Source organism: Octopus bimaculoides, chromosome 4, assembly GCF_046866305.1.
Source record: "Octopus bimaculoides isolate indiv1 chromosome 4, ASM4686630v1, whole genome shotgun sequence".
In the NCBI taxonomy this organism is placed as follows: Eukaryota; Metazoa; Mollusca; class Cephalopoda; order Octopoda; family Octopodidae; genus Octopus; species Octopus bimaculoides.
Window position 1 is genome coordinate 97,283,081 of NC_142931.1, and position 14,268 is coordinate 97,297,348.

The window sequence follows — 14,268 nt, forward strand, 5'->3', positions numbered from 1 at the left end:
AGTGATGGTAGTTCTGCAACCGACTGTGAGTACAAAGTAGTACAGGCCCAAGTTGTAAAAGAAAAAAAATCCATAATGCTAATCAATTCTGCTCTTCCCACTTCCTACGATATAAATGTGACTAATTATATGTAACTATTCTTTCACTAATTAATTATGTAAATCTTCATAATCGTTTTACGTGTTTTTGTTTTAACAAAGAAAGGGGACAGTGGTTAATTTGGTCTTAAATGCACTATATTTGAGAAATGGCGTGATGTCACGTATGGAATACAATTAATCGTTGGTTCGCTTAATTCTTTACGTGGTTGATCAACCTACTTGAATTGGGAACCACACTCTGATGACTTGAATACGAAACGAAACATTAAATATATTAGTCCTGGGTACACCACGGCTGGAATATGAATGATAGGACGATCGCGGCTGAAGCTCCTCTGACTTACATAGAAGCTAAATATTTAGCTTCTATGTAAGTCAGTGTTACTTCAACCGCGATCGTCCTATCATTCTTATTGCAGCCATGGTGTATCCAGGACTAATATATAGAAGCTAAATATTAATAACGATGTATATATAAGGAGTTCAGAGTGTAAGGTTTTTGAAATTAAAAAATGAGGACTTATTAGTAAAGAGGTGTGGTTTAATTTTCTTGGTTATATGATACAACTAGTGAAATGAATGTATTCGAAAGAAGTACTGAGAGGAAGTGGGTAAGCAATAGAAAAATAGGGTTTCGGGAGGGGGGTAAAATATGAACAAACAAACAATTAATAAACAGACGTCAACATAAACATAACACAACTAAAAATAGGGTTTAATCTCTAACGAGGGAAAATAAATGAAAATTTAATTACTTTATTGCCATTAATATGTAAGTCCCGAGAGACTACACAGACACGTACATTCTCACTCACCCGTACATACAAACAGAAGCAGCACAAATATCAGTCACATCAATGCCATCACAGGGACACATACTAAAATTTATGTAGTATCTTGGGGAAAACCTAAAATTCGTCTAAACAACCACAGATCTTCTTTCAGGGTCCCGGAGAGACGCAACTCAACAACACTCGCAGCATACGTAAAGGACGATCATGCACCCTTTAACATCAGGTAGAAATTACTGGAAACTTGTGGACCCTATCGCAATGGAACAAGACTGTGTAAATTATGTATGGCAGAAAGATATATTATCCTCATGAACTCACATGAGCCAGGAGGCTAACTGAACACCAGGACGGAAGACGTGGGGAGTTGTCCACATTTTCGGAAATTTTCATTTCAAAATTGGAAAACCTAGCTATCAAGTGAAGGAAGACAACTCGCCCGGCCATAATTTTTTAAGAGGAATATTTCTTGAACTATCACCGGCGTTCTTTTGTTTAAAGAAACATTTTTTGCAGAGAGCAGTTATCGTTTAGAAAAACTGAAGGACTGTCTAGATGTGAAACCAATGGTTATTTTCTAAACTATTACGTTACACATACAAAAATAAACAACTGCTCTATATTTTATAGGGTATGCTCTTCTCCTGATTTATGATATTGTAACGAAGATTCTTCGCTCCCTGGTCACAAAGGGTATGATAACAGACCGCTGCCAGGTCTGTACCTCACAACTCCACCGCCGGTTGGACGCTTCTACATAATCCCGAATTATCTGTAATATTCTCCACATTAATGGATTTACACATTGGATATTCCTTTAAAAATATTCCTACACCATTAAATGAACTATACAAAAGAATGCTACTTCAAAAAATTATTGATATTATAAGACGCATGAGGTGGAAAGCTTTTTTCGTCGACCAGGCAGCACCACACTCGGACAAAGACCACTTTAGCATCAGGTCTAGAAAATTCCCACCCAAGATCAAAGAACTCAAAACTTTCGAAGCAGACCTGCTGGGCATTATACCAAACCTTAAGTTCCGTATATCTTCATCCACCTTTCACACTACAACAGGCTCTTAGAGAACAACATCACACAAAAATATAGATGGGCCGCACCACATACCTATGATAACATCAATAATGAGGCAAAACAAATAGCCACCGTCCTGGACATTGCCGACAGAGTAGAAATACTAGCTAAACGTAATGCCTTTATAACTATCAAGTATCATAAACCGAACTTCTCTTCCAGCCCTAAATGCCACCCGATTAACCCTGCCAAGTCTGAAATCAGACTGGTGAGAAAAAAACATCCTAAAAAGGGTTAATAAGGACATAAGGATGGTATCTAATTTCTCTTTATGGCGTAACACAATTGAAACCAAACGAAATACCTTTAGAGCTAAGTTCATACAATTCGATATAGTAGACTTTTACCCATCGATATCGAAAATGCTACTTGATAGGGCGATAGTATATGCTAGACGAATTACTGACATAAGTGATAGAGAAATAGATATAATTATGTACGCTAGGAAAACGCTACTATTCAACAAAGATTCAACCTGGGTCAAACGAACTGACCCTGAAGGCTCATTCTGCGTCGCGATTGGGGCATACGACAGCGCTGATATTTGCGTAGGTGGGATTAGGATATTTGTGTAGGTGGGTTTAGGCGGCGACGGCATGCTTGATTTGCAGATTGTTTCTCGCATATGAGGAAAATCCTTTTGTTCATGAGCACACGCACAATATATACATATATACATATACTAAATTTTTACATCAATAACCAGGGGTAATGAGTCAGTTACGATACTCCAGCAATACGGCTACTAGCAACATCATTAGCATCATAAATAATTATGCACGCTAGGAAAACGCTACTATTCAACAAAGATTCAACCTGGGTCAAACGAACTGACTCTAAAGGCTCATTCTGCGTCGCTGATATTTGCGACCTTATAGGGTTTTACATTCTGGACACCCTAGGAAATAAATTCCCCTTTGTCCACTTCGGCTTATATAGAGATGATGCCTTAGCTTTCTCCAGAGGCGCTAACGGCCATACTTTAAATAGGCTTAGAAAAGACATCATACACACCCTCAACGACCTTGGCCTTAAAATCACCACAGAGACTAACTTCACCATGGTGAACTTCTTGGATGTCACGCTTGATCTAGTTAGTGGCACCTATAGAACATACCGTAAACCGAATGATAGGTTATCGTACGTTAATACAGCCTCCTGCCACCCACCCATAGTGTTCAAAAACCTAATAAAAGGTATCAGTAAGCGGATCTCGATCTTATCTTCAAATAAAGATATTTTCGATGCAGCGGCTCCCGCTTACAATGAGGCGCTAGCGGTCAAAGAGAATATAGCATATGTACCTAGATTGAGTAACCATAAAAGGAAACGCCACCGCAAGACCTTATGGTTAGCTCTTCCCTTCTTCCTAAACGTCCGGACATGCGTAGGTAAGATTTTTCTTGGGTTGGTTGATAAACATTTCACGCGATTACACAAATATAGAAAGATCTTTAACAGACATAATTTAAGAATCTCTTTCAGTTGTGCACCCAATGTTAATAAAAAAACTACTTAGCACTCCTAAACTACGGACAGAGGCAAATTGTTCATAAAGGATTGAAATGGATGCCCAGTGGACGGCCGATGTAACGGTTACAGTGTAGCAGCACAACTATCAGTAACATCAATGCCATCACAGGGACACACACTAAAATTTATGTAGTATCTTGGGAATCCAAATTTAAAATTCGTCTAAACAACCACAGATCTTCTTTCAGAGTCCCGGAGAGACGCAACTCAACAACACTCGCAGCATACGTATGGCGCTTAAAGGACGATCATGTACACTTTAACATCAGGTGGAAATTACTGGAAACTTGTGGACCCTATCGCAATGGAACAAGACTGTGTAAATTGTGTATGGCAGAAAGATATATTATCCTCATGAACTCACATGAGCCAGGAGACTACCTGAACACCAGGACGGAAGACGTGGGGAGTTGTCCACATTTTCGGAAATTTTTATTTCAAAATTGGAAAACCTAGCTACCAAGTGAAGGAAGACAACTCGCCCGGCCATAATTTTTTAAGAGGAATATTCCTTGAACTATCACCGGCGTTCTTATGTTTAAAGAAACATTTTTTGCAGAGAACAGTTATCGTTTAGAAAAACTGAAGAAATGTCTAGTTCACGCTAGATATGAAACCAATGGTTATTTTCTAATCTATGACGTTAGACACACACACACACACACACACACACACACACACACACACACACACACACACACACACACACACATGTATGTAAAAGCGTGACATCCAAGAAGTTCACCACAGTGAGGTTTGTTTTTATGGTGATTTTGAGGCCAAGGTCTTTGAGGGTGTGTATGATGTCTATAATGGAGAAAGCTGTTTATTAATAAGGTATGTAACAATTACTAAAAATACTAAAAGAAAGCAATTATTAAAGGGTTGACCATCTGGAAACAATTTTATATATTCATTTTCTAAGAAATTTCATATAATTTCAATTTCTCAAATTTATTGAATTTTTAAAACTCCAATTTCTCGCAAATTTAAATATTCATTGCATTCACTGCGGAGTATTCCATTTTCATTTACAAAGTCTCTCACTTTATCTTTTGAGTTTTAATTCGCTATTTGGAAAACCGACAGTTTATTCTATTAATGTATATGTAATGTGAAAACATTATTTCTTGAATGAAATTTTTTTTAAATACCCGTATAATTTTTGAACGCGAGATAGCTGTGAGAAGAGCCTAAAAAGTTGGGTAATTACTATTAGAAGACGAGGAAAAAAAGTTACCGACAATTAATCGAAAGTTGCACCTTATTCACAGTTTCCAAACACTCTGTACCACTAAACCAATATATGCACAAACAAGTTGCACGAGCGACTTCAACAGTGACACACACACACACACTCACTAATACACACTCGCGCACACACATAGATACACACAAATGAAAGGCAACGAATGTGTGTGTGTGTGTGTGTGTGTGTGTGTGTGTGCTGTTCATTGACTAAACTTCGCGCTGCATCACTTTTGTGAAGTTTTGTCAGCGAACAAGTCGTGGTTTCAGAGCGACGAAAATATTTTGACACAAATGAAATTTTAATGCTGAAGTAAGTGAAACTAATGATTTTTGTGTGTTCTTGAATGGTTTACAAACATCTTTCACGCTGCAATTGTTTTTGTTTTAGTATACGATCTCAGATCAAGTCACTTGCTATGCAAGTACATCTCCGCAATGTTCTTAAATCACTGTGGATAAATGCCAGTAATGATATTCTCAGGCTCTCCAATATTTTAATTTCTAAATAGAAACAATCGGAGGCAGGGAATGGGATTGCAAAAAATGCATTGTTTCAAATTTTCTTTTTTATAGCATATAAATGTATCGATGGGGGAAAATATTGAAAAACATCAATACATGCGAGAGGGTTGTCTTTTGGATATGCTAGAAACAACAGCCAAATCGCCCTTAAATCGCTTTTTTCTCGAAAAGTATGAACAATTTTTAAATATTTTTTTTCCGAAAATGCTCTTCCCATGGTTTTGAAGTGCAAAAAAAAATTGAGGGAGGGTGTGTGTGTGTGTATAAGAAAAAAGAGTTTGCAAAACTTTTTTCATACAAAGATGCCCGTACCATTAACCTCATCATTTAGAAGGATGTGGTTTAAAAGAAATGGGGAAAATCCCTGAAAAATTTTTCCCCACAAATTTCTTTGTAATCATAATCTATACCGTTTGAAAGGGATTTGTATAAATTTTCATTAAAAGACACCCATCTTCCTGAAAGTTATGAGGGGAAAAGTCAGATCGTTCGAATTTTCCGAAACTCCTTTCTCCACCCCTTCGGAACAATTCTTTCCCATAAATCCCTGTATAATCTGAAGCCACAACATCTAAGCAGTAGTTGTAGAAAATCTTGTTAAGATGTCTCCATTTTTCTGGATGTTATGAGGCAACAAATTCGGGGGCATATACATCTGTAGTAATGCCCTTTTATTTATACAATTTTTAATTTCATGCTTATTTCATTCATTGTTTGCAATGTTCTCTCTCCTCCACTCTCTCTCTCACATGCACTGCAAAGCTTACAGATGGGCTGCTGAATTGAAATCTCTATATTGCTTTGAGAGGAAGGTAAAACTTGACAAATTGCCTCCCACTCTGTTGTTGGACTACCGTGATGTTTGTTTAAAAAAGAAAAATTATGACTGATAAAATAATGAAAGCAATATTTACTAAGCAAGTGAGCACAATTATACAAAGAAATAATTTGATGTAAAATATATAAATTATTAGAACTTGGAATCAAATGTGAAAACATTATCAAAGAGCTAACAGAAAACCGCTAGAACGGCGGTCTTTCTGCTAGTATAATATATATGCATGCATGTACACACACACACACACACACACACACACACACACACACACACACACACACACACACACACACACACACACACACACACACACACATACACGCACATGTACATGATATATAAATATCTATATATTCATACTTGAATGTTCATCGACTGAACATTTTCAGCCTATGTTTTCTTTCTATTTACATGTATACATGTGTATATATTTTGTTTATCTAACCCAAGCAGTTATATTTGTTTAATGGCATCATTGTCTTTATATACATACATGTATATATTTGTATATATATATATATATATATATATATATATATATATATATATTACATACAAAAATAAGAGGAATGACCAGCAAATGTGGATTCCTAAATGCTAGAAATAGATGCCGAATCATCTAACCACGAAAAAAATATGTTCTCAGTAGAAAATCATCTAACCACGAAAAAAAAATTTTTTTTTCGTGGTTAGATGATTCGGCATCTATTTCTAGCATTTAGGAATCCACATTTGCTGGTCATTCCTCTTATTTTTGTATGTAATATAATTTTAATCTTCGGATTTTTTTAATATGCTAGACCACTGGTTTTAATTGATTAATATCAATTTCTATCCTCATATATATATATATATATATATATATGTATATATATATATATAACAAAAATCTAATTGGATGATAGATTTTCATTGGAATACAGATTACATTAAAAATTCATCGAGATGTTAGGTTTCAAGCGCTCCAATATTACACTCCAAAGAAAAGCAGTAATACACAGCCTTACGATCGTTTCGAGGAATGCGTTTGTATTGGGTGAGTTTTCCAGCCGATACAAATAGTCGCATTTCTTTCATCAGAGGTACAAATGAATCGATTAAAATAGTTGAAAAATTGAGAAAGATTAAAATATCTCCTACTTACAGAACTTGAAGTCATATCGAGTAATCTTATACTTTTAAAAAAATATTATAATATTAAAAAAAAAAACTATAAACCTTCTATATATAAGTTGTAATTTAACGATCATTGTAAATTGTAAATCACAAATATGTGAATTTTTAGACTGTTCCCACTAACATTCTGCGTATATGGATTCACCTTACTTTAATTATTTACTATCTTTAATTATCAGCAATCCAACTGTCTTATATAGTTAACCAGGTTTAACCCGAAACTTGAGTCCTCATTTTATTTTATTTTATTTTTACAAAAATTTTAAATTTGATTTTCATTCGCACAAATGCTTTACTTCATAACTTTTTCCTCTTCAATTCTACATCTTTGCGAATTTAAAAAAAAAAATTATAACATTAAAAAAAAAATATTTATCATTACTCGATATGACTTCAAGTTCTGTAAGTAGGAGATGTTTTAAGCTTTCTCAATTTTAATTATACTTCTGATGAGAGAAATCTGACTATTTGCATCAGCTGGAAAATTCACCCAATACAAACGCATTTCTCGAAACGATCGTAAGGTTTTGTAATACTGCTTTTCTTTGGATTGTAATATTAGAGCGGTTGAAACCTAATATCGTGATAAATTTTTTATGTATTCTGTATTCCAATGATAACAGAACTTGACCTACGAAAATCTGTCATCCACTTTGATTTTTGTTATATTTTGCTCATATTGAGCACTAATTAGGTGCACTGCAACAAAGGTTTTCCTTTTTTCTTATTTCATATATATATATATATATATATATATATATATATATATATATATATATATATATATATATATATATATATATATATATATATATGTATGTATGTATGTATGTATGTATGTATGTGTGTGTGTGTGTGTGTGTGTGTGTGTGTGTGTGTATGTATATATAGCTTTTCTTTTAGGCGGCGAGCTGGCAGAAACGTTAGCATTCCGGGTGAAATGCTTAGCGGTATTTCCTCTGCCGCTACGTTCTGAGTTCAAATTCCGCCGTGGTCGACTTTGCCTTTCATCCTTTCGGGGTCGATGAAATAAGTACGCACTGGGGTCGATATAATCGACTTAATCCGTTTGTCTGTCCTTGTTTGTCCCCTCTGTGTATAGCCCCTTGTGGGTAGTAAAGAAATAATATATCTTTTCTTTTTCATTTCAGGGTTCCGAATATCAAAACATTGTTGAAGGAATTAGTTTCTATTCTCGGTACTGGACCCAAGTTGATATTATTCCCAGCAAGTCTCATAATGTCATTTCTAAAGTATCTTCAATTTCGGCGAAAAGTTTCCTCAATCCGACTTTTCAGTCACAAATCAGAAGTAAGCATTTAAATCTATATATGGTATATGATACATCTATGCACATGCGAGTGTATATATATATATATATATATATATATATATATATATATACATATGTGTGTGTGTGTGTGTGTGTGTGTGTGTGTGTGCGTGTGCGTGTGTGCATGCGTGTGTGCGTGTGTGTGTGCGTGTGTGTATGTGTGTGCATGTGCGTGTATGCGCGCGCGCGTATTTGTATTTGTGTACTGTCTACTTTATAAATGCGAATGCATGTGATTATGCATGTGTGTTAGGTCGCGAAAATCTCTGAAATGGTGTGTCCGCGAGAAAAACGATTTTGATTTTCGAAATCAGCGTCTAAAAGAGAAGGTCGTCTGTAAATAATAAGAAAAAAATATTCCTACGACAAATAATTCAAAATGATCAAATTGTTTTTCTTTGTAAAATTTTTCTGAAATTTTTCTGGAATAAATGAATTGCAAACCCGGATTCAACGTCAGAATGTAAATTAATATATCAAATCTGAAAATTTTCATCTAATATAAAAATTTCAAAACCTGTGACAGTAACAGAAATAATCTCTCAATCTGTCTATCTCTTCCACTTTTCGCTTTTCCCATGGTAAAATTCACCCTCTCTCTATATATTTACCACACTCTCACTCTCTATAAAAATATGTAGCTCACGTTGAGACAGTGTGTGTTTGTCAGTATGTGTATGTAAGTGTGCAAGGAATTTCATTAGGACGACGGAGTGATTTTCAAAAGGTGTGTAAAAGATGACTTATTTTCATAGCATACCTTCCTGTTAGTAAATGTTTTTTCTTACACACACACACACACGCACGCACGCACGCACGCACGCACGCACGCACGCACGCACGCACGCACGCACGCGCGCACACACACACACACACACACACACACACACACACACACACACACACACACACAAACACACACACGTATGCACATCACATACATGGAATGGACTGGCTTGGTTCGGGGGTAAGGAATTAAAGATTTAAATTACAAAACACCGCATCATCATTCCATAAAATGAAAAAAAATTTTTAAGTTTCACTAATGTTTTTAAATTACGTTTCATTTTCTGCTTGAAAATAAGGAAAGTGGAGACTGTAATGGTGATAGCCGATTTCCAAATGGCCAAAATCGGTACTGAGTGGGGAAGAGTGTTTTGAAAAAATTCCTAAATTTAAAATAAAAAGAATTTCATATAAAGCTTCTTCCCATCATCTGTATGGGTGTGGTGAAAAACAAAATTGGAAATCCCCATTAAAACGGAGAAAATGCAACTTATGTAGGTGTGCTATTCCGAAAGTCCGTCAAGGTACACCATTGTGAAAATTACTCGGTAACAACGGTATACTCAGCAATTGTGCGCGTGTATGTGTGTATGTGTGTATGTTTGTTTATCTATCTATCTATCTATCTATCTATCTATCTATCTATCTATCTATCTATCTATCTATAAAGAAAACAATATCCCATCTAAAAATATAAAGTATTTTAAAAACATCAATAGCAACTAGATTATGCCTAGAAGATTACAACTTACTCAAAGTAGCCGCCCCCAGCTCCCACCACGACCTCAACACGACTACGGAACCTGGTGTATGCATTCCTCATTTGTCCCTGGGAAGATCTTCAAACTCCTCCTTGACCTTGGTCACCAACTCGGCCTTCATTTTGCATGCAGCGGGTTGATGTCGTTCTCAGTTGCGCCCCACACTTCGTACTCCAAGGGATTACAATCGAAACAATTCGTTTCGCCTGGTCTTTAAGTATACTATGTTTTTTCAACTATATATTTTTAAAGGGGATTTCCCTGGATGAAATACCGAAGCTTAAAAGCGTTTAACAACACTCATTAAGTATGTAATGTTGAGAGTGACCATTGCTTTCGCACCAATAAAGCACTTAGACTCATATGGCTGGAGGCTCATAAACTCTCTACAATTGGAGGGAGGAAAACATCATGGTTAGTTAATATTGTAAATAAAAAATTCCCGGAAAGAAAGTCCACTGGTACAGTCCACTGGTACAGTCACTGGTACAGTCCACTGGTACAGTCACCTTTCTGTATGAACCGAAGGTCCTCTTAACCGAGTTGTAGAATTCATAGGTGTTGTTCTCGTCTGCAAAACGTTGAATTTCTAGCGTTTTTCGAAGCCACTAATTGTTTTGTGTATTCCTGATGACATGTTGTGCAGTGTCACAAGTATCCTTCCTTTTTGGCGCAGGGTTGCAGAGTTTGGATTTGCTAGAACAGCATCGTGCAACTTGTTCTTCTTGAAGAGAGAAGTTGTATGACCTCGGCCAATTCATAAGACCAGTCGGTAGTGCGACGTGTAGTTGTCTCAAGGGTTGCCTTGGCAGTGTGTTATAGAACATTGAGGGACGAGTCTCAGAGTTTGTTCAAAGGATTTAGATCCTGGAGAGTTGAAAGACAAAATCCACACACACATAATTACAATTTAGAACAGGAAAATACACAAATACCTCATGGCAGTTTGTATTGTAGGTTTGGGTCTGAATTGCCAGCTCAATGAATTAGTGTTGAAGTGGTTGAGTATTCCAGAGACAGGTAACATTAACGTAATTTTCTGACAGAATCATCGTGATACAGTGTGTGACAGGGCTGTACCTTTCAATATAAGTTACATTCCATCCAATGAACTTCTCCGCAATTTCCTTTTACCTAATTTCATCTTCTTGGGTCAACTTAGTTCAATAGAAGAAGCTACTTTCCCAAGATGACATGTAATGTGATGAAACCCGGGGCCTCGTAATTGCGAAGCGAACTTCTTAAATATTGCGTCCATATATAGCGCACTATCATTATAGGTCATACTTGATTCTGTATTCCTCGGTTTTTATGAATATTCTCTCGTCTATACAATAATATTCAGCAACATATGACCGATAATATGTTTTATCCTATATATCATATTGTCAACAACTAATAGTACGTCATCTGCATAGTAATATTGAATAATATAAAAGCAGTAATAAACAAGATACTGTAGTTGTTTTCTGTGAAAATGTAGTCATCTGCTTAGAGCAAGAAGAATATACAATTCAAGTTCTAGTTTACGATATTGAAAATTTGTGATAATGACGAAAGCGAAAAATGAAAATTGTAGCTGAGGAAACTGTAAAACCAGAATTAGAATTCTTGCCTACAAGTCATTGAATATTTCAGCGAAGTAGCAAGTATTTCTTCATTCAACCATATGTCGTCCTAATTTCCCCAGGACTTGGGAGAGAAGCAAGGGAAGTCGGTTAATCTAATTTAATAGTTAGACCTTATTGAAGACTGTAGAAATTTGTCACTGAGAGAAAGAGAGAATGTGTGTATGTGGGTGCGTGTTCTGTGTGTGTGTGTGTGTGTGTGTGTGTGTGTGTGTGTGTATGCGCGCGTGTGCGTGTGGATGTGTAAGAAAGAAGGCGAGAGTATGTGAGTCTGTGCGAGAGAAAGAGAGAAAGCAAGGAAAAGACAGAAAGTGCGCGAAAAAAGTGTATAATTAATCTGCGTGCGTATGAGAGAAAGAGAGAGAGAGAGAGAGAGAGAGAGAGAGAGAGAGAGAGAGAGAGAGAGAGAGAGAGAGAGAGAGAGAGAGAGAGACTGTGTGTGTGGGGGGTGCCAACTTTATTGTTACCACTTACTAGTTAAATGTCTTTATTTCACTCTGCCAATTTCCTCCACTTGCCTACATTCTACTCTCTGGTGACTGATTAATAATTTTACTTCGGTTTAAATGGGTTCTCTTTACATCCTTTACTTAACAGAATACGATTAGTTTTGGTTAAATAATACTGAACAGAGTTGGCAGACTAGTGACGGGAAGATTAGATTTGTAATTAATCACCGTTAGCGGTTGAGATGGCTAAAATTTCTTGGTGAAATAATAGTGAGTAGAATTGGTAGAGCAGTGGCTGGTCAGTGTAGATAAGATTAAATTTATCAACCTCAGATGATAAAGAGTGGAAGAATCACTATAATGTTCGAAGAAACGTCCTATAACTATTTACTTGCATGCCTTTATATACTGTGTTCAAATTCTGCGTATCGATAATAGTGGTGCAATTAATTCTATATAATTGACTGAAGCTCCTTGCTTGTACATCTGTGGCTCTCAGTGTGCCTACCTTAATAACCACAGCAATAATAATAATAATAATAATAGTAATAATAATAATGATAATAATAATTGTTAAAAATTTTGGCAGAGGCCAGCAATTTTGATTAAAGTGCATTAGTCAATTATGTGAAGTTGATTTTGGTGAAATAGGAAATAGCGCAAGGCATCTATCTGAAACACTACTAATTTTTCCTGCATTTAACCTTCGTCGGGTCGAAATGGATCATTTTGACTCATGAAGGTACATTTTCGTTCTGATTTTTGCGCCGTTTGTCGAAATTGTCTATCCTTTCCTCTAGTTGCCTCTCTGAGAGGTAAAATTAGTGGTAAATTGGAAAAATTTTTTCTGTCACTTGTTCTCCAGTGAGCTACTATTTATGTATCTGTTATTTTGACTCATTTAGACTCTGAATGTTAGATTATTTTACTTTTACTTTTTACTTTCTCAGGTTCAAAAATGACATCACAACGTGTGCTAGAATTGCTGGAAAGTGATTCAGATTTTTCTTTGAGAATGAGTTCAGTGATTCTGAATCCGAAGAAGAATTGATTGAGGAAGTTGATCTTGACTCCAAGTCAGAATAAAAGTTATCAAGTTCTGATGAGAATAGTGAAAGTGTCCTACGTTCTTGGAAAAGGTGTCCTGCCCTGCGTGCAAAGTCAGGATTTGAGTTTTCGTGTCAATGTGCGGCTTGGAGCCCAAAACATTGTAACAGGAAAACCGAGTCCGATTGGCGGTGCAAGGAGTCCGTGTGTCTGGAGCAAGGCGTAGCAGCACATTTTGTTTTGTCAGCAGTGTCCATACCATTTTTAATGCCATTGTAGAATGTCACTACTGAAAGTTTCTGTTTGTGTCCAGTTCATTTGACAAGGAAAAGAACAATGAATGTCATTTGATGCACATTAAAATAAAAAAAAAGGCCACGGGTCAAAATGACCCATTTCGACCCTTAATGTATGAAAAAGATTTCGACCCGTTAAAGATTAATAAGAGTAATAATTATGACAACGATGATGAAGATAATGAGGATTTCTTTTATTGGTCACAAGGCCTCAAGACATTGGAGACAGTACAAGGACGAAAAATATCAAAGAAACCAGAGACAAGAGAGAAATGACATATAATAAAGTGTTAAGATGAACAATAGCAATAAAGACAATAAATATATCAAGAATAAAAGTAATAATCATATTAATAATCCTCATCATAATATAAGTTCCAGTTGAAAACTGGGGTCGATGTAATCGATTTCTTCCCTCCCGAAATTACTGGCCTTGTGCCAAAATTTGAAATCAACATTAATATTTCTCTTTACTATAGGCAGAACACCTTAAATTTTGGGGGAGGGGAATACTCGATTACATCGACCCCAGTACTTGACTCGTACTTATTTCATTGACCTTCAAAGGATGAAAGGCAAGGTTGACCTCCACAGAATTTGAACTTAGAACGTACAGTCGGACGAAATGTCGCTAAGCATTTTACCCCAAATTGCAGGTA

General features: G+C 36.1%; 1 protein-coding gene across 8 annotated transcripts in view; it reads left to right on the plus strand.

Annotated features, from left to right (window-relative positions):
• The window catches only part of LOC106871658 (uncharacterized), a 312,970-nt gene that overhangs the window by 261,059 nt on the left and 37,643 nt on the right, over positions 1 to 14,268 (plus strand). For all 8 annotated transcript variants that reach the window (XM_089351062.1, XM_089351064.1, XM_089351066.1 and 5 more), the window contains one exon: positions 8,461 to 8,620. In XM_089351062.1, the coding sequence (XP_089207188.1) occupies positions 8,461 to 8,620 (160 nt within the window). The remainder of the gene's footprint in view (positions 1 to 8,460; positions 8,621 to 14,268) is intronic.